This window comes from Anguilla rostrata, chromosome 2 (assembly GCF_018555375.3).
Source record: "Anguilla rostrata isolate EN2019 chromosome 2, ASM1855537v3, whole genome shotgun sequence".
NCBI lineage: Eukaryota > Metazoa > Chordata > Actinopteri > Anguilliformes > Anguillidae > Anguilla > Anguilla rostrata.
In genome coordinates this window covers 43,041,116-43,066,005 of record NC_057934.1, presented here as the reverse complement: position 1 = coordinate 43,066,005, position 24,890 = coordinate 43,041,116, and the positions used below count along the sequence as shown (strand labels likewise).

Here is a 24,890-nt window from a genome sequence, read left to right as displayed (position 1 = left end):
ATTATTCAAATTCTGAACCAAATATGCAAGACAGTTCACAGCCACACTACAGAAATAACCGGCAATTACCTCATATCTTCCATTCTTAGAATATGTTAGGTCGAAGCAAAAAGTCAAAACTAAAAAAAAAAAATCCTAGTGATTCTATCTGCTGCCAAAAAACTCTCTCCATACCCAAACCAACTGCAACCTATTGTCTTTCAACCAATACACATGGACCTCCTCTATACACTCACTTCTATGCAAACCTACAGTTGTACAGGTATGGAGATTTATGGGGCTTTGTCATTATTCATGAGAGGATATTGGGACATTGGAACTTATTCACCACTATTGGACAACAATGGACTGAACAATAGAGGTATGCTCCCATTCTTTTAAAGCAATGAGGACATTTCAAATTCTACCCCCGTCGCCTTGGTTAGACCCATCTGACCAGTACACAAGGAGAATGAGAAAGAGAGAGAAAGGAAAAGAAGATTTAAGGATGGTTGGGATGAATGGTTCCTTTGTGCACTACAAACTTGCGAGCTAAAGACTTCGGGACACAAGGATAACCCAGAGAGGAGCTCTCAATTTATTTAAATGAGGAAAACTGAAGACTCCCCTCTCACGACAGACATAGATGAAAGTATGACTGCAGCTTTAAATGCAAGCCAGGGGCCCTCAGCCCAGAAGCAGGCAAGTTGTGGACTGGGCCTTTTAGACTGCCACCTACGGGGAACGCCGGAGGTCAGCACTGGTAAGGTCCGGCTGGAGTTGATGAGGTCATGGGAACACAGCGTGAGTGCCCAGCTAGCTCTTGCGGAACACAGTTAAGGTGATGGGGGTAATGAACCGCCGCTGATTTACAGCCCCCTAGTGGTGACAGCGGTGTGGAGCGTGAGATCGTCTCACCGGACTCGGATCTGGATGCTCGGCTGACAATCTCTGACATCCTGCATTGCGCTTGGTCCTGGTTCAAGTGATGCCGAAGGAACGAGGCAGGTGCTCCTAGTCAGCTCCCACAGGCATCATCACCAGCAGCATCCTCAACAGCAGAATCATGGACGGCAGAACTAATAAAGGACCGAAACTGCCCATCGATCCCAACTTTTAAGAGGCGGTGGGATGACGCTGTCAGTTGTTCTGAGCTTGTTGACTTTTTTTTTTTTTTTTTAAAGCGCAAGTCTGGTAGGGCTCAAAGACACGGGGCCGCCACAAGCTCACGATCTTCGAGCCGCGGCGGGGGTAGCGTCGGCGGCATTTAGCCGCGCACGCCGCGTGCATATCAAGTCCGGAGTCCGCGACTCCGTCACCGCCTCTTTGCCGATGTCAGGCTCAAGGTCTTCCCACAAGTGCTAAATTAGATTGTTAAAAAGGCTCCCCTTACTCCAGCCTTGAGGAATCAATTACTATCGATTTTGTTATAAAGTTCCCCCGGCCTCTCCCGGGCTGTGTCAAAAGAGGGGACAGAGCAAATAAAACCCGCAGGTAAATGACTTACCCTGTCTTCCCTTTTTACTGTGGGACCTAAAAATTATCGAGTGCATAGAGGAAAATCTCTCCCGTCTCCTTCAGGGACAGGGGAGTGTGTGACGACAGCCCCGCACGCGGGCGCTCAGAACGCGCCCTGCGCAACGGCGTCGGGCCCACAGATTGATCAGCGCGCGGCGGTTTCAGTGCAGCGCGCACGGTCGTTTCTCCCCCTCTCAGCTTTGATGAGCAGATGCATGCGCGGTGATGTCATCTGCACCTGTATTAAACGATCAGTCAGGAACACAGCGCTGTAAACTGAAGGGGGAGGGGGGGGGGCAGCCATACTCCCAAAGGAAACATTCCGCCTAAGCGCTGGCAACGCGCGCTTTATTTATGAACTTGGCTGCCATTTTGATTTGATTTTAAATACTTGTTTTCTTCCTGGTCTCCTCACTGGAGTCACTTCGGGTGCATAATGTGCAAGGCTCTGCTGTAAACTTTGCTTACTACACTGCGGCTTTGTTTGCCTGTAATTTATTAACTCAATTTCGGTCCGTTTCGCCCCTGTAAATAAGCCTCCCCTATCCTAGCACGCATTTTCCTTCGCAGATGGGATTTAAAAACTTGCGGCCACAAAAAAACTATTAGAATTTGATTAATTTTGCCCTGGAAAACTTAACGGAGCATGTTTAATTTGCTTACAATTCAATTAAGGGCAGGGGTTGACTAAATTAAACCAGACTCCAGCAAAAAAATAATAATAAATTAGTAATTAATAAATTAAATCTTGCAAGTTCTATGAACTGGTCATGCGAGGAAGCCAGCATCCACTAAGGCTGCTTAAGCAAACAGGGGTTTCCACAATAAACACATGCACACACAAGCACGCACGCACGCACACGCACAGAGCACCCCTGGCATGTCAACTACTTCCACTGGAAACCGCAGAGCTCATTGGGTCTGTGCTGGTTCAGCAGACCCAATCACCCATTACTTACCATCAGCTCGCCTACATGAAATCACCCAATTCTGCTGTATCAAACTGGAGTGCCATCTAGTGGTACAATGTGAAAATTATTACAAGCATCTTCTCTAAATATATGGTATAGAAATTGCATTGGATAACTATAACTTTTCAATTTTATATTATTATTATTTATTTATTTATTTTTTTTACAAACGTAAATGGGGGGGGAGGGGTTAAGTCAGTCCATTTCAGCAACACTCATCCAGCCATAAAACGCACCTTCAAACGATGCATCGCGTCGCATGTAAATGAGTAATGCCTCCCCCTGGTGGCAAACTTCAGGAGCGCGGCTACCAAGTTTGATAACAGCGGTGTCATTTAGCTTCTCAGGCTCCCCGTCAATGTCTGCCCTGATCCGCTCAAGGCTGCGGCTGAGATGGGACTGGCACTTCCATTAGGAGCCTGGCCTCAGCGTGCGGATTGCAGATACGGCGGTGGCCGTTTCGGGGTGCGCTCCGCCGCAGACATGACCGGATTTTTAAAGGCGGAGCGTCGCAGAGCAGCCAGAGGCCTGGCACACGGCCGGCGAGAGGCTTCGCCATGACAACACGCGCACAATATAAAGGGCAACTCCTGATGGACTGGATCTCATCATCCATTTGTAATTTAACTACTGGGCACAGATTCAATCAAAAGATAGTGAAAGGGTCACTGCCAAAAGGCCAATTTCTCTCTCTCTCTCCTTTAAAAATACAGTCATGAACTAGAGGGAATAGAAAGTCCTCCATCACATGATACCCAGAATCACATTGTAGACTCGCTCAGGGGTCAGGAGGGATAGATGTGCCAAGCAGATTTTGTTTAAAAAGAAGTGACATCACAAGATGACTGCAAAATGTGAAGCCTGAAAAAAACAGCCAGGAGCTAATGTAGGAAAGTGTTCTCAACACTACTTTGATAGGGTTGGAGTAACAGCGTGATTTAGCCGTCATCCTTTAGAAAGGAGCAGGTTGCTTTTTCATCTTTATATCTGCAAAATGTAAATGAAGAGGGATGTCTTCAGCTCAGTATCAAAGCCCACCATCTACCTACTATGATGCAATCGGCAATTCCGCTGTGCAGTTTGTACCACTGTGTGGTACTACCGAGCATGCATCGGTGCATTATTATTTCCACATCAGTGCCTGCACTTCTGCCAGTTAAAATGAGGAACTTAAACTTGGCTATGCTGGAAAAAAAGGCACTTAATAATTGCCATGACGATGAGATAAAACTGCAAGTTATTTGCCGAAATGGTCTGCTAATCCTGAGACCACCCCAGAAGGTGGACAGAACCTTTCAAATAATGATTACAAAACTGGCAAAACTCTAACCTGACCAGAATTCACAAAATGCAAGGCCCAATACGTCCACGTATCTGGTGTTTCTACTCCGACCTGATCTCAAATCTCTAACCCTAACCCTAACCCTAACCCTGATCAAAATCTGTTCAACATACTTCAAAGCCCCCATTTACAAATCAAAATTCACATAAGACCATACTACGATACAGTGGAACGTTACCTCGCCCTTGCTGCACTTCATTAACCGGGTCAAAATTCAAGGCGTGTAACTACAACAGAGGGAACTGCTCTCGATCCTTAATCGCAAGCAATACTGCCTCTCAGCACGTACGGACAGATGTACAGAACTGCCCTCAAGCTCAACGCCGTAGGTCTAAGGCAGGTGGAGTGAGCGGGCTCGCTGAGTCACTGAACACAAAGCCGGGTAAACGCTGAAGAACATCAGGCGTCGCTGCTACACGCTCCGCTCAGTAATGGGCTCCCAGCGTGGCGGACGCCGCGGTGCCTGTACCCCTCAGGCTGCAGCTCCAGAATCCCAGGCGAGGGCACGCTGCCGTACTGTACTCTCAATGACACGCAAAGTATAAATCGTACAATAAGCCGCACTGGGAAAGGGCTTTTAATAAACCAATAAAGAAAAATAAATCACTGCTGTGCCTTTGTGGAAATTTAATGATGCTAATCGCACGGGGGCACCATTTACATCTTTAAATATATTCATATTTTGACCCAAACCTCCGCATCCATATTCTTAGGGTGAAATGACTGCATTAGAACAGGTGGGGAAACCTGTCGATTGTTTAAATAAAGTTTTATCAACGTGAGGTAGTAGGGCAAAAACCATATCGGAAACTTCATTAAAACAAGGGGCATTATTCATGAAGCATTTTCATCCATTAAAACCCAGCAGGCACACGGCAACACTCGCGAAGCATTGGACACAAATCGACATCACGCAGAGCTACTCCCAACATTGGACCGCAATCAAAATGATCAGTGAAGCCCATTAGGATCCCGGACGGAGCTGAGATTCGAGCCAATTCCGTAACAGTGGGGAGAACCGAGTGTTGACAACACACTTTCGCGCGTAGTCACACGAGCGGAAACTCGAAACTCAGCCGCCGTAAACACTCGCAGCGGGACGCGGCGAGTGGGCATCACTTAGCAACGGCGGGAAACTGATAGACGCCGTACGAATCAGCGTCCTGCTGAGGGCTCTCCGCTTCAGAGAGACCGCGCCGGCGACCGCGGGGTGAAATAAAGATGAAGGAACCGTCCGTCCCGGCGTTCAAACGAGCTCGGGGCTACGATAACAAACCACGAGCGTACCGACACCGAGATTCTGCGGCACAGGCCATCCGTTTCCAATGCTCCTAAAAGTAAACAGCTTCAGGCAATGTGCAAGAACTCAATTGAGGTCATTCAAGCTGTGAGGTCTCCTTACCCCATTATATTAATATTAGTTTTGTGTACCTTTTTCATACCCCGGCAACCAATTACAAAATGCTGAATATTATCTATTTTAAATGTAGCCTCCTTAAAAATCCATATTTCAGAGAACCAAGGAGAGCTACATCAGGGAACGCCTTGCTACAACCTCCATCTAGTGGACAAGACTAAACACTACAGAACTATGCCATCTACACCAGGGCTGCCCAACCCTGCCCCTGGAGAACGACCATCCCATAGGTTCTCGTTTCAACCCTAAATTGGCACAACTGAGTCTACCAATTAGCAGCTGAACAAGATCTCTTGCTGTAGAATGAGGTGAGATTTGTTAGGGTTGGAGTGAAAGCCCACAGGATGATAGATCTCCAGGAACAGGGTTGGTCAGCACTGATCTTCTATACCATCATCATCAACAACATCATCATCATCAAAACAACTGCGGACAAATGAAAGGCAAGCAAATGTGCTCATTCAAACAAAATAAAACAAAAAAGGAAAAGGATGTCAAATTTGTTTTTTTATTACATTTCACCTTTTTTCCTCATATTTGAAAAAAATGTCATTATACAAATGTTTTTCACTCTTTCAAACATAAAAAAATGATATAAAAAGAAACATATGTATATTAAAAGTGCATACTCAAATATTAAAATATACAAATAAATAAACAAAAAGCATCGACTCAGTTTCATGCACTTGCCCCAAATAAATTAAATGTACATTTTGTACTTAACCATTCTCAGTATAGTTCAATGAAAACTTTCATTTAAAAACAACATTCTGGAAGACATGTTTTCATACTGATAAAACACTAAACCAGAACATGTAGTGCACAGTAACCTGGCATGCCATCTGAAACTATTAGTCATTAGTCCAGTGTGTTGATCAAGAAGGAAGTACTTGGAAACATTTGTCTTTAAAGTTATTTAATATTGATCATAAGTTATGATATATTACTGAAACACAAAACCTTCCTTCAAAAAATGCAACCCTAACCATGACTCCAACTCTATTAGTACTTTTAAGATTACCAAAGTTCCCAGGTACACACAAAATAAAGCCACCAGTACCCTAACTAAAACTTTTTTTTAAAATACAAAAGCATCCATACATGTTCTTAAAATCATTCAGCACTTGTGTTAAGTGGTGGATGAACACTGGTGGAACGTTCAGACGTGTATTCCACGCAAGTGACTGTAATCTTGTTCTAAGAACGTGGTCTCGAAAAGACACTCACCGTTCAATCCGGGCCTGAACTGAAATGTTCGGAAGGCTGTTACGATACGGAATGGAGTCAAGCATGTGACCAAAGTCCGACCAATGAGAGCATAAACGTACGCGAGACATCAGAAAGGTGATTGTGGAAATCGGAACTTGGCAGCATCGTTGCAAGCAGGGGTATTTAGATGGAATAAACCTGGCTGATTCAATCTGTCAGGGGCAAGCTAATGCCTTAGCAGGTACCTGGGACCTCTACGGGATAATGCAGGAACACCCACATCACACCTCACTTCACACAGAAACTATCCAAGTAAGAATATATTGAAAAGATGGCAGTTAGTTTTTCCATTTACTAAAAGGGTCAGGTATGTTTCTGAAGGCATTAGCCTGCCCCTTAAAAAAGCTTATTACACAGAACATGAAACAAAATCAAACAGGAAATAAAACACAGGACCTACTGTTCATCGGCTCAAGGGTGTTGGGTTAAAAGTCCGATAGCAAATGAGCACAACTTAGGGCGAGCACATGGCAATCTCAAGAGTCATTTCAATTTAGATAAACCATCAAAAGCTGAGTATTCGTGCTCTGCTGCTGGCATTTGAAAAAATACAGTAAAATATATAGGTACTGGTCTTACACATTAGCATTTTCACTCATTCAGTGCAGCCATTAGCAACAGTTGCTTGCATAGTTAAGTGCATGCATCAGCAGTATCATGCAAAATTGCTTCCATAAAGCATTTTTTTCGGCGTACAGATCAGCGCGTCGCTTAGAAAGCCGCTCGGTCTGTTTAAGCGCGAAAGCCAAAATGAGGGGGGCGTGTATTAGTGTTGTTACATTTCAACTATGACATTAATATAAAGGATGGCCAAAGGGCTGGATGGACTCTGCTAATCGAAAGTACACCGCTCAGCAGGGGACCGCAGCGGTTCTCATCTCAAAATGGCGTTTTCTGACCCGAGACTCCACGCGCGGCGTGCCGCTGTTTGGTTTATTTCCTGACTCCGGGGCCTTGTGCTAGCGCTGCCGGACGCCGGTGGAAACCGTTCGCTCAGGTTACTGGCGGGTTTTGCCACAGGCGGCGTTCGGGGAGTTATTGGTTTTTTATGACCGTCGCAGAGCCCCGGTCGGCGTTTTCCCCTCACGATGCTGTTCTCTGAGCTGAAAGGCACGCGTCAGCCCTGGATTTCATTTTGAGCAGAACTCTTTGTGCGTGACGGCGGTGGCTGGCAGCATAATGCAGGACAGTGAGAAGCAGTACTGCTGCAACGTCAAGGGCAATATTTCACCCGCTATTAAATCGCGCTGTTTTTCAGGTATCGTCTCGACCGAATCAAACGTGTTCAACTTTCTTTGTGAAACAATATGTCACAGTTCAATTTTTAAAATGAATACAACGATCAGGATTTTGAACGGTAATGTGATATCAACCACAGCACAAACCTTATTGCCAAGTGAAACGCTCCTTTCAACAATTTGTGACAGTACAAAACTTTGTACACTGTTGAAAACTGCTCCGCTAATCGTTAGAAAATGAACATTTTCAACAGGCCCAATATATTGTATACTGCTGCCTCTTGCCCAGTACTACAATAAACAGACCGCAGTAAAGGTTTCATACAGCCACTCATACAGAGAAGATGAGCGAACGTGGCTCCTGGCGGACATGGACAGCAGGGGAACGAATGAGAGCGGACGCGCAGCCAGAGGAAACGAGGTGTAAAAAAGTGGTGGGGAGGGGGGGGGTGGTGTCAAAGCGAGCGCAACGCCAGCCTTAGCACTTCCGCTTTGTTTCCGACGGCGACGCGCGGAGCTGGAGGCGGCTCCGTTGTGACGGCCCTCCGCCCTCAAACGCCCTGGCAGCAGGGCCTCTTCCTGTCCCGCCGCACGGCGGAGAGGCTCGGCGGCGGGAGCTCCTCGCTAACGCGCGACTCATCAAAACCGCCGTCGCTCAGGGGCCGTCTCCAGCTCGCGGGTCCAAACGCACGTCGGCCGAAAGCACCAGAGGGGTCACCCCCGCACCCCCTCCCACCGCGCCCCTCTGGCAGCCGGTCAGGAGGACAGATAAGGTGGCTCTCTCCCAAAAAAAACCAACATTCCCTGCCGAGCTGCCACCTTTAATGACATCAGCAGCAGCAAGCATCACATGCACTGCATGGACACGCATTTATACAGACGCATAAACACGGCCAGGAAATAAAGGAAAGGTCACCCACCTGGTTCTGAGACAAAAACAGGAGATGGGGTCAATGCAAAACAAAATCGAGGACAGAACATTAGTATTGGACCTCTACCAAATCATACATGATCAAAATTATACAAAACTTTACGTAACTGTACACGCTGTGCTAGGAGCAGGACAGACCTTAACAGAATGGCAAACTGAACCAAAATCAACTGAAAGGAAACCCAAAAAAAACCTAGAGCCTCTTAAACTGTTTTCCAATAAACCGACTGCCATGCCTGATGTTACATGTCATTTTCACATTTAGTTCCGTTAAAATTCTATTTAGTTCATGAATCCTATGAGACACCTATTGAAAGGCACAAGTCCACACCGGTGCACAGAGGTCAGATAGACCTGCTCTGCACAGTACTGGGCAGAGCAACAGAAAGAGCACCTTTGTATGGCACAGAGCATTCCATGCGTGCTGGAAACGTTCATTATTTAATCCTTACTGAGCTTCCTTAAATACATGTTCAATGGCAATAAGGGGCATTGGGTTGATACCAATGTATTTCGTTTTTAAGAACTGGTCTTGTTTTAGAAGCCAGATACGTAACAAGATGCTGGTTGTACAGCAAAAATTATTTCGCACTGAAGGACAGAATGAGCCTTCGGGCCCACGCATGCACTACCACAGCAGGCCAGAAAGCAGCTTTCTTTAAAGTTGATTAAAGGCTCCATGTAATTCAGACAGTTTGGGATTATGGTAGAGTTTTTGCAGATTCAGTATATTTTAGAATTGCCCTGGTATTACTGCCATTTAACCATCAATCTGAGAAGCAAAAAAAAACAAAAACAGCCAACCTCACAAAAGCTGTGAAATATTGCCCCTTAAGCAGCACTTGGTACAAAGTACAGTAACTTTCGTGTTTGATCACTCTTGAAAATATATCCTGGAACGATGATAAATCATCAATCCACTTTAAATCCCTTGTTGAGTAAATATTTTTTAAGAAACCTGCTGAAAAACCTCTTTTACGCATGCTACAGTAACAGGAAGCTAAAATAACCTTGTAATCAAAGTGAAGTCCATTAGGTTATAATGAGAAATATGATATATATATATATATATATCATATCTTTCTTCAGCATAAAAATCTATATACAGTGCTGTATTAAAACATAATCCTAGGTAATTAATCAGTTTAGTGTACAGCAGTAGACTCTTGTACCAGATCTTGCCAACGGCAATTATTTGGTTCAACGGCAGGATAGAAAGGCGCTTTAATAATTTACAATAGGTTTTTTTCTTTAGGAAAGGAAAAAAATATATATATAAATAGATATATATATATATATATTAGGCACATCAAAAAAAGCTTCATTACAGAAAAGGAAACGGTATTGGTATATCACTGAGGCTTGTGTGCTGGTCGTGCAGACGATCGCATGCTGGAAGAAAGCTTTCTGGAGGACGCCGTCCTGTCGGGTGGCTTTTTCCCGTTGGCGGGCGGCTGAGCGCCCGTCCCGGCCGCGGAAGACTTCGACTTGCCGGGCGACAGGAGGGAGCGTTTTACGGGGGCGGCGGCCTTAGGAGGCTCCTCCTTAGCGGCGGCCTTTCCCGCCTTGGGGTCCGGGGTGGCCTGCCGGGCCGTCTTACCTGCCCCCTCTCCCGGCCCCGCCGCGCCGTTGTTTTGGGCCTCGGCGCCGGGCCGCGGTGGCGGCGGCGCCGCCCCCTCCGGCGTCTTCTTGGCGAGGATGGTGGCCTTGCCGAAGTCGGCCGAGCGGCGGCTCTCCTTCTGGCGCAGCGCGGACTTGAAGAAGGACAGGCCCTTGTCCTCGGACTTGCTGCTGCGCCGGAGGTCCTTGGCGGGGACGCCGGGGGAGCGCAGGCTGGTGACGGAGGAGCTGCTGCTGGAGCTGCGCACCGTGCCGCTCTGGGGGCGGGGCAGGGAGGAGCGGGGTGCGGCGGCGCCGGCGGCGGTGGTGGCCCGGGCGGGGCCCGGCCTGTCGGCGGGGGGGCTGGCGCAGGCTCGCGCGGGGTCCCGGCCGGCGCTCCGCTCCGCAGGCTTGCTCTTCCCGGGGGCCGGGGCCCTCTCCGTCGCCGCAGAGGGCTTCCTGCGGGCGGGGGACGGAGGGGGCAGGGTGGCCGCCGCGGCGGCGCGCTGCTTGGGCGTGGCCGCACCCGAGGACGACGCCTCCTGGGCCTTGGCCGGCTCCTTCCTGGGGGTCCCGGCGGACGATGCCCTGCCGGCCCTGGAGATGTCGGCCCTGTCCTTGGCCGAGGTCGCCTTGGCCGGGCCCTTGGCCTGAGGGCCGGCCGACACCGGAGAGGCGGGGGAGCCGCGAGCCGCCGCGGACGCCTGCCGCTTCTTGGAGCTCTTCTCCGGCTCGGGCGTGGCCCTGGAGGAGCTCCTCTTGGGCCCGGCGCTCTCGGGCTTGGGCGCGGCCCCGCCCCCGCTGCCCCGCCTCTTGGGCTCCTTGAGCTCGGCGGGCGGCGCCTGGTTGTTGTTGTCGACGGGCTCCGGCTTGGGGCCCCTCTTGTCGGCCTGCGGCGAGGCCTTGCAGTACGGCTCCTCCACGGACCTCCGGCTGCTGCCGTCGTCGCTGGCCGCGCCCTCCATCACCGCCAGCGGGGCCTTGCCGCCCGCCGGCCGCTCGCTCTTGCCGTAGCCGCCGAAGCAGGAGGTGGAGACCTTGTCGTCGGCGGCCTCCCCGATCCGCTCCAGCGTGCCGGAGGAGTGCGAGTCCAGCGAGAAGCGCGAGGGCGAGCCGGACCTCAGCTGGAGCTTGGCGCTCAGCGACCACGACGGCTTGACCCCGTTCTCGCTCGCCGCCAGGGGGCTGGCGACGGACGAGCGCGAGGACGGGCTCTGCCGCTGGACGCTCCGCACGAAGGGCCGGGTGGAGAACCCCCCTGCGGAGGAGAGAGGGGGAGGGGTTTAAACCGACGCACTGACACCAGGCTGAATGGATTTGAGAAATAGCAGGCATGCTCGTTGGCTTAACTCAGCATGGGAGCGGGTCCTTTTGTTAGTCAGCAATAAGAAGGTTAGAAAGGACACAGAACACAGATAAACACAGAAAAGTCAGAGATTTCACCAGTTTCAAGGCAGTTTAAACTTGTTAAAACAGCTAATAGCATTCAAATGGCATTCATGTTTTACTCGTATCTTTATTAATGTTCAACATTAAACCACTTGTAATTCATAAAGTAATGGCATTCTGCACCATTTTCACCATATCATTCATTTATTAATCAGTATTTATTTGTTTATGTTATAGTGTTATATAATACTCAAGCATGTTGCGACCCCTAGAACACACTCTACACGCAGCACATTCAGCATGAACAGACAGCAGGTGTGAGTCTGAACGGGCCTCTCACCGTCATCCTCGCTGCGCTCCCCGGTGAACTCCACGGACTCCGACAGGGAGGCGAGGGAGGTGCGGCGGGAGGAGGCGGCGGAGGCCACGCTGGGCTGCTTGCTGCCCGACAGCCGGTTGACCCAGTGCTCGCACAAGGAGGAGCTGGTGGAACCTGGGAGCAGCAGGGAGACGCGGTCAGAAAACAGGAAGCTCAAAGAGACACAGCGAGGAAGGAAAAGAACCTGAGACTGAAAGATACTCAGATACAAACATTAAGATACAAACACTGAGAAACAGGCAGGGAGCCACAGGCCTCAAACAGCCTCAAATATGAACACAGACACGCTCATAAAGACTTTGTAAAGACTCCATTACAGAGACTGAACCCTCAAAGTAGGAGGCTTCACAACACAAGGGCAACAGACAACGGAAATACTGAGACTGAATTGAATTTATCATGACCTCACATTGAACTTTAAATTTTCAAGTCCTGATTTGCTGAACAAGGTGACTCCAACCTTTAAACAGCTTCCTGCTTTTGGCCTCTTGAGCACCTGGGCTTTGCTCAGCCAGGCTCTCAAATAACGGAAAATATTTGGGTACTCCGCGTGCTGCCCAGGGAAATTAATCCACTTAAGGTCTGCCGTCATCCGAAAACCGCTCTCAAAGCAGCAGATACCGCTGACAGATTTGTCCAGTTTACTCAATGTCGTTCCAAGGAACGCGGCGTACCACAATCACGACAATCTAATGTCAGCGGAACTCTTTTTGTTAGTCAGACGCAGATTAGCCCCAAAGATAAGCAAGTATGAGTCAACTGATCTGGAGGTAGGAAAGCACAGCATATCAGCACATATATCACTTTTCTATTAGGCTTTGTACTACATAAGCAAGTCAAAGAACACAGAAGGTCAATATTTTATCTGTAGATATACACTATAAGGTCAGGGGCTACTGGCTAAAGAAATGAAATTTAACAGCTCACCAGCAACAGAACTGTTGGCCGACCAAGAGGGAATGGTGGCTCTCCTTTGGTAAAACAGGATGTAGGCAGTCTGCTTGCAAACGTCATCATCAGATATGGGCTGCACATCGCTGTCATCAAAGCAGTACCACTGCCCGTCAATGGAGTTCTTACAGTAGGCTGCAGGAAATAAGCAATCGCAAAATAACGTCAAAACGTATGCATTTATTTGGAACTGAATCAAAGAACATTTCTCAACCCTGAATTCCCCCCCAGCTCTACAGGGCAGGCTGCCGTTACCTGTGTAATGGCCCCCTTGCATGGTCCCGTGGTGGTTGCACACGGCGTACAGGTCGTACAAGTAGTCCTCTGGGTCGCGGCCCATGCCGTAGGGTCGTCTCCACGGCGACCAGTGCGAGGGCAGGCTCCAGCTGCTCTGGCTCCTCTTCACCATGTGGGGCGCCATGTCCATCCCCACCAGGGGGAACTTCACCATGTTCTGCATCTTCATCCTCCGGTCCCCCTCCTGCGAGGGGCGGGGCACAGCCACGGGCATAGTCACGGTCCGGGCGGTGGTCACGGTCGCGGTCCTCTAGGCTGACCGCTGACCGGCCTCACGAGAAGCTGCACTGCCTGCCCGAAACACCATAACTCCTCCCCCCTAGAAAACCGGCTGGGTTTGCTTCTTTTTCAAAGCAGCAGCCTGGTCTGGAGCTCGAGCATAATGAGACCCCCGAAGGCTGTGCTCGCAGGCCCGAGTTCCACTCCCCTGACCCTGATCTGCACTACAGTGAGGGGCAGGGAGCTTTGAGGCACATGCCTGGAATAAAGCTCTGCTTCACCGGCCCTCAACATGGCCTCCGCTGAATTTAAAGTGCCTGGTTGGAAACCCTGTTGGGTGCCTGCTGCATCCAAACAACTCACCTTCCCTTGAAAAGAGAGTTGTTTGGATGTACCAGGCGCACAACAGTTTCTCCAACAAGGCGCGTACATCGAATGACAACGGCGAGTTGCATTCATTCCAGGTGCGTTCGTACTCTTTCAGGTTCAGGCGCACTTCAGGCTCGCGCGGGTCTGTGTGCGGGCGCCGGCGGTCGGTACCTGTCTGAAGCGCTTGAGGTGCAGTATGAGGATGTCGGGCAGGGTCCAGAGGCTGAGCTTGATGCTGCCCTGCTGCAGCTGCTTGCAGTGCGGACAGCGCCACGCGTCGTCCGGGGCCAGCTGCAACGCAGACAGCAGAGCCACTTCTCCATTAAGGACAGACACCGCCAACGCGTTACGGGCACAGAGCCGGCCACAGAACCCCCCTCCCAGAACACAGAGGTCACAGGTCACCGCTCATTCACTTTCTCTTTTAACTGGTCGGATAACATACAGACTCCACACTTTGGTTAAGCTCTTCTGTAACAACAACAACCACAATGGTTCCAATGCTGGAACAAATCGACTATTTAAGGTCACGGCCTCTACAAACATTAGGGAAACTATTTTGTTACTGGGAACAGGGTTCGTGCGATGCGTTCTGCTTCCTCTTAATTTGATATGTTTCCGCTGCCTTTGAAGATTAAAACGTTCAGATGTTTCAGAATGAAGAGTTAATAATGAAGGGGAAAAGGATAACAAATGTCAGCCACGAGCAGCTGTGAGGGATAATTCCTCGAACACAGAGGATTATGCACAGCACTGTATAAAGATCCAATCACAAATCCTTCATTTCTCAGAGCTGGACAAGCAGAGATATACACGCATCTTCGTGGGTACAGAATATCTGCGCGTGTGAGTGAGTGCCAGAGAGAGATGGACGCAGAGGGTTGAGCATTTATCTAAACTATAAAAAAAACTATAGAGCAGGAAGCACAGTGAAAGCCTTCGTGCATGCATCTATTAAATATACCTTCATCTGCAATCACCCCCGTCCTACTTTTAATTGGTCAGATACGTGTAAGTACATTGCTTGTTTTGTGTCCTCCTTGCCCCGTGTCTAGTACGTTATTGCGCATTAATTTCCTCTACATCTGCACGTTTACGTATGTATCCATAATGCTATTGCCAAAAAAGCACAGTCAAGCTGAGAGTGTACCTGCTCCTCTTTGGTATAGAGCTGGAAGCACTGGGCGAGGGTGCAGGACTGGGGCTGGTGGTGCAGCTCCTTCTGCAGGCGCACGCTCTCGGCGTCCGGGATGTACTCGTCCTCGGTGTGTCCAAACAGGCTGCGGGCGGGAGGGGCAGACGCACTCAGCACGCCGCACACATCGGCTTGCGCGTTTTAGGCTCCGTTCCATCAGTAACAGGATGCGGGCTGTCTTTCCAGCGAGCAGAGTACACACAATCACGCTCCGTCTCTCAATCGCTTCCTTGCTCAAAATGTAAATCCTGGCTCACGAAATGTGGGACATTCTGCAGTGGTATTCCTCAAGAGATTAAAGCGAAGGGACGTCAAAAGGCTTTGCTTTTACAGTCCCTTTCTTCCTCTTCATCGTTTTAAAGCAAGCCATTGCTTTACTCAAACAGAGCAACATGGCAGATTTAAGAGAGGCCTCATCATTCAAAGATAATGCTTTCTGGAAATACTCTAAAAATCAGCATACTATCAGTGCATTCTGATACTGAAGGCTCAGACAAAATGGAGGATTACAGCACACAGAAAAGCAATCGAATTCTGATTGGGGGAAAAAAATTGACTTAAAAGAAAAAGTTGCAGGCAACTTAAACAGTATCACACAATACAATACATAACGAAATAACAGCTCTGCAATAATGGCCCAAAAAAGAGCAGTGTCCAGCACAAATATTCAAGACCACATTTAACAAGTACACAAATTATAAAGGTTTGTGCACTAACTGTGCAATTGTGTACACACACGAGCGCAAACTTATATAAATGTGATTTCATTACGATTCACAAACACGCCGTGCATCACAGGCGTTCTGGCTTGGAAGGCAGAGTCACTTACTAATCCTTGGTCTCTTTATCCCACTCCACGACTATTTTGATGTGTGGCGGGCCCCCCGGCCCACAGGACTTGTACGCTCTGCGCGGGGAAGATAAGGTTAAGGAGTGAAAACTGAGCACTTCGCCATCTTGCCCCAAGTCTTCATGCCGACCAGCGACAGCAAACATGCCCCAGTGCTTCATCTCAAACTGTAACGGCCAAAATAACTGCGTGATAAAGTCTACAAAAGGACTGCTGTTGGGGGAGCATGTGCAGGTCTGGGTGAGTGGGGAGTCACTAGCTTTGGGTTTCAAATGCTGCATGCAAGGCTGGGTATCACTCAACATTTTTTGCTTCCAGTTCCAGTTCTTTATTTCAATACCAGTTCCAAAATGGATCTCTTCATTTTTTGGTTCCGACTGTGGTTGCGACAATTTAAATCTGTTCAATATATTTATTCACCTATGTAAATATACATAACATATACAAGCATCTTCTCCAGTAAATCACAGGATCACAGCTCATCGGGCAGGGCTGGGGGTGGAACAGGTGCAGTGCTGCGGTCTGTGGCAATGCGGACGGGAGTTACATTCCCTTCTGAGGGAGATTTACATGGACCTTCCCTCGTGCATGATGTCATTGCTCTTCCCAGCATGCTGTACCCACACTGGTGTCATAAAACATATTAATTGCCTTCTTGGCATTCAGAACAGTCCTTTTAAACCCTCTAAGACCTCAATTAGTGTGAGTTTCTCTAAAAAAAAAAAGAAAAGAAAAGGCCTTGAGCCAGAGTTTAAAGCCGAAGCTCATTAGCTCCTTCAAAGAGGCCGTGGGCTGCTGGATTACACCATGCTAGCGTCTGTTCAAACACCTCAGCTTTACACTCAGAGTTATTCCCCGGCCTTTAGATAAAAACAAAATCTCTCCTCCACAGATCTGTATCACGCCCAGCAGCGAGAACCACATGAAAGGGCACAGTGATGACTCACATAACCAAAATCTTTATTTTTTACAATGCAGAAAAATCCAAATTCTACTGTAAAAAAAAATACATATATTTGGAAATGACTGCCGTAAATGCCATGTGAAAATCAAACCGTGCATTTTTCTCCTCACTTAATCAGAAAAACCTCATAAATTAGCATAACCACTCTCCCTTCTCTCCTTCCTTTTATGGAGAAAAGACAAACTAAAACAATAATAATGAGCTCTCCTGAGCTCCACGCTAATGGGCTGGGATTCCCCAAAGTGAAGTTTCTTCTCACCCACCGTGACACTACACACCACCTCTTTGGCAAACACCAGACCTAATTTCTATCCCATTATTGCTGCTCCAGTACACATAGCAGCCAGCAGGTGAAGCAGGATAATAACCGTGATTAGAAACAGATACAGCCATTTTGCAATTAACAAATAACCTTTATGTATTTCCGTTCCAATGATGTTTGACTATGCATTACTGTCGCTTGGTTATCCACGTTCCCTCAAGAGCATAAAATACACAGATGCTCTTGATGATGTTACAGGTTAATGGCAGCCACTCCCCCCACCTTTCTGAGACCGTGATTGGCTAAACGGCAGGCATTGCGGAACCTACCTCTCCACAGAGGCGTGGCAAAGAGGCTGTTCCTCTCGAGGCAGGAGGTACGTGATTCCAACAACTCCCACCACGCGTAGACTGAAGGGCCCGACCTGCAGACGAACAAGGCTCTCAGTGAGTCCCTGCTCTGTCTGGTGAAGCCCAGACACCACAGGAACACGTCTGACTGTGTGAGTGGCTTCACACAGAGAACTCAATCAAGTCAACAAAAACACATCAGCTTAAAAAAATTACATGATGCAGCGAAGAAAGGCACCAAGGAGAAAGCGCTGGAGAAGTCATCTGCTCACCCGCAGATAAACGAGGGGCAAACAAGAAAGTCGGTCACAGGAAGTTACCACGTGCACCAAATTCAGCCGGACCGGACCGAACAGACTCCTCACCTCGGCTCCACCCACCTGTATGTAGACTCCGGGCCTCAGCAGGTGGCGCATTTTCTCCAGGATCTCTTTCTGGAGGACGTCCCAGGTCACGGTGCGCTCCAGGTACAGCACGAAAGGGTGGCCGAACCTGGAAGAGTCGAGTACAGAATTAACCTCAGGGGGAACCGGCAGGTCGCACATCATGACCGTGCCCATTCACTCACAATGCATTAAACCTGGTCGCACCTGCCCAAGAGCAGAAGCTGGAGAGGCGACATCCAGTCAGCAGTCACCCGTGTTTGTTCTCACAATGCATTAAACCTGGTCGGGCAGATGCCACAGGGCACTACTGCCCATTAATCCTTTTCACACAAGCAGCACTACCTCAAACTGTATACTTTACTGTTTAGGGTCAAGAGTGAGTAAGTCAGAGTCTGCATTCAAGAAAAGTTGTGCTGGCAAATAGCTGCCTCTAGACCTACTGACATTTACTGGAGTATTCCATTTTGATATTACTGTGAACAAAGCCATGACAATAATGGATCGCCCAAACTTCCAGTTCCACTCAGACATCCATCCAGCTGTCATTTCATTTCATTCTACTGAAAAAATAATAAAGCAACTGGAACACATACATGAAAATTTAAAAACTAGCTACAAAGTGAAACCTGCCAATATCACAGGTCAACCTACAGTTTTGCAAAAGTTTATAATATTCCCGTAGATGCCCTTAAAATGTCACCGGAAGTTAGCCATTAGGATTAACCTTTTTCCCCCTAAACATCTAATTAAGGTTAGCTACCTTATTCGGCTAACCTTAGGACTGTATACAGCATGACCAAGATTTTACTGCCACCAACGTGTGTGAATGGCATCATCTATTAACATATTGGGCAGTAGTTGGCTGTGTTAACAGGAGAAGCTAGTGCTTTGTAAAAATTAACATGGCAATGTCCCATGTTCCCTGTGTAAATTCTCTGCATCCCACTCCCTCCCCCCAATCCCCCACCTGCCCACACTTCCCTTCACTTCCACACAGGACAGGTCAGCCTAAAGGAGCCTGGAACAGTGGTACGAAGGACAGAAGGCCTTCTGTGTACACATCTGCACTTCCACATACACTTTGGTTCATTCTCTCAGTTTGAAACATTTTCCTAGAGTACCACGTATATTCTCATTTCCTCTTGGTATATTCTGCCCAATTAGGGAACTATTCGCTGAGAGACGAGCCAATGCTTTAGCCAAAACCGTCTTCAGTAAAATACTTAAGAATCGTCCCAAATGACTTTGCATTTTCAGATATAAATACATCAAACGGACTAAAATGTTGTACCGATGAAGAAATTCAGAACAAAGTTTAAATAATTAAAATAGAAAAACTGTCTTTCCACAACATTAGTAAAACTCCCATGGCCCTAAGACAGTTCATAAGCCGAAAGAGTTCTGTTCTGAGTGTTTGTAATAAAAGTGATGTTATTCTTGGTTGCTGCAATACATTTTTGGCTTCCAAAACTTTTCTTTAAATCAAGGAACACCCACTGCTAAATAAATATTTTTCACCAAGGACAGTGCACTTCGAGCACCATTGCCTTTGTCAGGAACTTCAAACAGATGTAACAGAGGAGAGTGGATTAAGAGAAGAAAGTAGAGTGGTTTAAACTACGAAATACACAGCAACAGTGCTAATGCAGAAATCTCCACAGCATGGATAGCAGAAGCGCTCACATGTACACGCACAGCCTCATATGGCTTCCATTAAAATCATACAGGGTGTGGGCAATGTGTAATTACAACCCTCAAAAATCTCTGTCACCAGCTGACTCCAGAGCCTTCACATACGTCTTCAGTGTAACTTGAGCAGGCTTTTAAGCATGCATTCATCATCACTTTCCCAAAAGCAAAAAAAGGCATTAACAACAAAGAACATAAACATACCATAGAATTCGCAGTTAACCACAGAAAAGGCCAGGAATTCCACATCATTTATGCCCTGGACCGAGTCATAATGACCCCGTTTGAAAAAGGAATTAAACTGGGTTTAGACTGTCTCTACAGCCACATCAAGTGTCTTGAAACAATCCATATTATAAACCATCTACGGAGTAATTTTGCCTTCAGCATGTTTTCTCAGACTTAACACATCACAAACAAGCAATTGTCAGAAAAACGTCTTCAGGCACGACATTCGTGTAAACACAACGGTACACCATGACAGAGGTTGTGCAGCCTGCAATGGTCAAAAGGTAAAAACACAACACAGAGACTCTGCTCTTCGTAGGTTAAATCTGTTTAGTACCTTCTGCTTTGGTGGCCAGAGCAGGCCCTGTTGCACACGAGCAGAATGATCTTGTCCGCTCCTGCGTTCTTATTGGTCGGCAGCGTGGGCTTCACAGCTCCTTGCAGGTAGGAAGACGTTCGGTTGTGCTCCGCCCCATATTTCAGGTTGTTCTGGTTTAAATTTGCATGAAGGCTTCCTACAAACAGAAGCCAGCATTAATCGCATTAAAGCAAACTTGTTTGTACAAATATTTCAACCAGAGGTTGCATTTTTTTTCTTTTTTAAACAATCACAATAGTTTTTTTAATAAGTGGGCATTTACAACCTACACAGAAACTAAATGTTACCTCTCTGTGAGCGAATGTTTTCTGGCCTGAATATCTCAGGCGTCTCAAAGGCGAAGATCGAGTCACTTTCTTGAATAATTTCGAGATCGTCGTCATCATCACAGAAGGAGCGATGAAAGCCATCGTAATACATTTCAGTCAGAACAATCTGTACAGAAACGAGCAAACAGCCAAAATCAGTCAGGTTCCATTCACATGCCCAAACAAATCCAAATCACACAAACAGGGCCAAACAAACATGCTTGAAAGCATTCAGCCATGCATTCAACCTTGTAAAATAGCCTGACTGGCATTATTTTAACAATCCCATCTCAAAAACACTCTCGCACACAAACGAGCCTGGGGGGGTGAGACGGCCTTTCACTGCTGTGCTGCCCATTGTCGTCCCATGACACCACGAGAGGCTCACTCTCCCAATGGCCGGCAACATCAAACACAGGCGCCGGATTGTTGGTTTTGGGTAACAATGGGCCCCGGTGGAACAAAGGGCTCCCTTCACTTGGGTGACACGAGAGAGCCTCTGGTCCACCTACCCCCCACCACCCCCTCACCACCATCCCCAGAGGCCGCAAAGCTGAGCCCCCGCACACCCCAAAAGCAGATAACACACGTCTAGTGCCTGCTGACCACAAAGGAGGCGGGGCTAGCCTGAACAACGCTAATTAGAAAAGGACCACCCAGAGGGTGATCTCCGCAGCACTGTGACATGAGCATGGTGGCGCCACACCCTCCCAGTCTCATTTTCTCCTCAGCGCCATTTTGAAGCGGGAGTTAGCGGGATTCATGTCGCGAGAGGAGTCGGAGCAGAGCGCAGAACCTGGTCGGTGGGAATCTTGGTCTCCAGGGACACGGCTTCTCTCAGCCTGGACACAGTGCTGGTCAGGGGCACGGCCACGCCGATCCTCATGCAGTGAGAGCACTTCCCCTGGTAAACCACAGTGACGTACAGGGGCCTGGAGAAACGGAGACAGAGAACACGCGCACGTTATAATCACAGGGCCACACCAGCCTCAACAAGCCTACAACAAGCCTACAGCTCTCCGCCACGTTCATGACCTCGCTTAGTGTATCCCTGGACTTTGGCTGAATGTGAGGGAGGCCGTGGGGTGACGGGCCTTCCCGTAAAGGACGATAAGCGCGTCGAGACACAGCCGAGACAGGCGGGCAGCGCGGGGGACACGCGCGCAAACCACCGCTAGTCTCCATCCTACGCTGCCAGGAAAGCGCCTTCTGGGCCACAGCAGAAGAGCAACGGGGACAAACTTTCCTCTGAGCTCGCTTAAATCTTAAAACGGCGGGCTAGGATCTCGAAGGCAGGAAGCGGGCCTTCCATTTCAGAGGCCTGGCCCTAATGAGAATTGTCAGTTTGCATCAAGAGGCAGGCAGGGCACTTTAGACGGTGCCGCAGCCCTTCAGAGCTGGCAGCCTGGGAGCGGGTGTGAATTAGCGCGTGTGCGGCGCCGCGGCGCTCTTGAGTGCGGCTCACTGTGGAGCGAGCGTGGACAGCAGAGAGTCTCTCAGGGGAGGCAGCCGCTGCGCTAGGCTATTAGTCAGCCCAGCCAAGACGCACAGCAGGCCCAGCCAAGATGCGCTGCTGCCAAACACACACACACAGGCAGACACACACAGACACACACACACACACACAGGCAGACACACACACACACACGCCCAGAGGCAGGAACACAGACAGACACACACAGACCCCTCACGCACACACAAACACACACACACACAGGCAGACACGCAGACACACAGAGATCCCTCGCACACAAACACACACGCGCACACACACACACAGGCAGACACACAGAGATCCCTCGCGCACACACACACACAGGCAGACACACAGAGATCCCTCGCGCACACACACACAAACACACACACACAGTTTTGTGCTTGTTCAGCAGTTCTGAAACCCCCGCTCGCAGGGCCGTCTGAAGCCCACACAGCCAGTAAGTGATGTATGTTCCGCTGTCTAATTGCCAGTAAGACGCTGTGTGTGTCCCACAAAGTCACCAGATCAATTACTCTCATCACAGCTTTCATTTCTCCAGCCGACATACGAATCGCACAGCACACATCAAACATATCATCACATACGGCTGGAACCGTAATGAGCACAACACTGACTAACCTGTAACCGCTTCTGTTATTTACCTGATTCCTATTCCAAACTCATGAAATCATCACTCATTATGCGGTTTAATTTTAAAATGAATGAATATCAGAGGACTTTTCAATATCCTTGAGAAAATAATGTGCAGATGCACTTTCATGTTTTTAATGTCTTTAAATCTGATCAGATAAGAAAAGGCTTGGCCTTGCGCTGTTAAAAGATGCCGGAAATGCGTGCAGACGGTCTACAAATTCCGCTCATGCAAATGAGACATTGCAACACCCCCCCCCCCCCCCCCCCAAATCTCTCTCAGTACGTCTAAATCTGCGCCAGACGGGGAGGAGAGCGTCTGCTGGAGGAAGAGCGGCGCGGGACCCAGAGGAGGCCCGGGCCCGCCTCGCTGCCAGCTCTCCGAGCACGCGGCGCATGAACGAGCGCAGAGCTAACGCAGCCGAGCGCGCCGAGCGCTCAGGCTACCCACCCGACACGCGTTTTGTCCCGTCCGCCCTCCCCGCCCATCAGCATTCGCCGGTGATACCGTAACCGTCCCGCTCTCCGCTGCTGCCACCGTACAGCTGTTCCCTGCCTCCGCCACGCCCGTCCCATTCAAACGGTTTCCGGGGACGTCGAGAGTAAACGCAGGAAGTACAAAAGCACTGTTAGCACGTCCTCGCGCGCCGCCGCGCAGCGCCGCTGAAAGTCAGTCGGATGCAGTGAGCCTCCTAACCAGGGTTCTCTCTCCTCCTGCTTACACAGTCACATCGCTCTGATAAGCTGTCACTCTGTCACAGCGCACTGAAGAAGGATTCGTGAGAACCGCAAAGAGAGTTTGCCTAATTTGTATACCCGTCAAATCATTCGCTCCATTCATTCCTCCTCCATTCATTTTCTCCTCCAGCACCTGACTTCTCTTTGCGGAACCTCGGTTCAACGTAATTACGAATGTCATAAGTGCTTCAGTACTTTAAATTCAAACAAATGGAGAAACTAAGGACCGGACTTTTAATGCAGTGAAGTAAGTGTTGGCTCTGTTACAGGTGACCAACAACTAGAGCAGTAAAATAAAACCAAATGCTCCCTCAAATTAGCTACCCAAAACTAAAATACTTCTGACAATTCATTTTGTGATTTTTTAACTATTTGGTCTCCAAGATTGGAATAAATATGCCTGTTAGGTCATCACTGCAGTCATACCAGGAGCACTGCAGCTCATGTGCATGCATTACTCTCATTCAGCTGGCAGTGAATCATACGTATCAGTCACACACCACAGAGGATACAGTTCTACAGGAGCACTAAAGCCAACCTGAGGCAAGGAGTATGTCTCGGTGAAGAAAGCAGAAAGTCTTTGGTCACCTGGAAACTGGGTTGGGAGAAACTAGTCCATCTGTATCCCGAGGACACTGGGTAGACCCACATCGTGATGGGATGAGGACAATACTGTCACAGATGGCTTATGACACCGCCAAGGCTATAACCTGCAGCTATAGAACCCAAACGGGTGTGTTACAACCCGATATCTCTCACGGCTGAGCCATTTGGGAGCCATCCAATTTCCATGACAACTGTGAACACTGGCATTGTGTGTGTGTGTGTGTGTGTGTGTGTGTGTGAGTGTGTGTGTCTGTGGTTGTGTTTCTGCCTGTCTGTCCATGTATGTGTATGTGTGTGAGTGTTGTGTGTGTGTATGGGCGTGTGTGTCTGTCTGTATGTGTGTGTTTGTGTCTGTGTATCTGTCTATATGTGTGTGTCTGGCTGTGCCTGGCTGTCTAAGGGGGGGGAGAGATTTGACTAATGTTTTAAGTTTGTTTGCCAACTAGCTAGCCAGCCAGCCAGTAACTTGGTAAGCTAGGTTAGAATGGTTTGTTTTGGTTGTTTGTTTATTTATGGCGGTTCTCAAGTAACCGAGTCAGTGAGCCTGCTGTCAGCAGCAGAGGGAGTTCTCTCTCATGTCACTGCTCATTCAGCTGCTTCGAGAGCGCGCCACACTTGAGCAATTCTAACTTAATGTGCACCTGTTTTATGACTGAATGACATCGCCAGTCATCTACATCGTTATTGCAAAGCATGCAACTCTAAAAAAAAAATGATTTGTTGTTCCAAATGCAAAATTTATTTATGCCCCTCCTACGTCGATGGCGGGACTGATATTAACATTTTGCAACTGATAATCCAATTAGCCACACCTGGCTTAAGACTTAAGCAGTAAAGTATGTACCCGTGACAAAAGCATGACTTTAAAGAATACTGAATGAGTGCTTGCAGCCTTTTCTTTTCATTTGATCCATATCCAAAAACTGACAGAAACAATGC

The 24,890-nt window shown here is 48.4% G+C and overlaps 1 protein-coding gene across 4 annotated transcripts in view; it reads right to left on the bottom strand.

Annotated features, from left to right (window-relative positions):
- Nucleotides 1-5,724: 5,724 nt before the first annotated feature.
- The window catches only part of LOC135248129 (ubiquitin carboxyl-terminal hydrolase 31-like), a 36,280-nt gene continuing 17,114 nt past the window's right edge, over nt 5,725-24,890 (bottom strand). The window contains exons 5-17 of one of the 4 annotated variants that reach the window (XM_064322401.1): nt 21,276-21,411; nt 20,459-20,606; nt 20,130-20,307; nt 17,855-17,981; nt 17,469-17,563; nt 15,893-15,970; nt 15,019-15,148; nt 14,040-14,159; nt 13,239-13,464; nt 12,960-13,118; nt 11,994-12,146; nt 11,615-11,632; nt 5,725-11,522 (exon numbers count right to left, since the gene is read on the bottom strand). In XM_064322401.1, coding sequence (XP_064178471.1) covers nt 10,018-11,522; nt 11,615-11,632; nt 11,994-12,146; nt 12,960-13,118; nt 13,239-13,464; nt 14,040-14,159; nt 15,019-15,148; nt 15,893-15,970; nt 17,469-17,563; nt 17,855-17,981; nt 20,130-20,307; nt 20,459-20,606; nt 21,276-21,411 — 3,073 coding nt within the window. In that variant the 3' untranslated portion in view covers nt 5,725-10,017. The remainder of the gene's footprint in view (nt 11,523-11,614; nt 11,633-11,993; nt 12,147-12,959; nt 13,119-13,238; nt 13,465-14,039; nt 14,160-15,018; nt 15,149-15,892; nt 15,971-17,468; nt 17,564-17,854; nt 17,982-20,129; nt 20,308-20,458; nt 20,607-21,275; nt 21,412-24,890) is intronic. The other 3 variants (XM_064322403.1, XM_064322404.1, XM_064322405.1) reach the window with 3 other exon arrangements.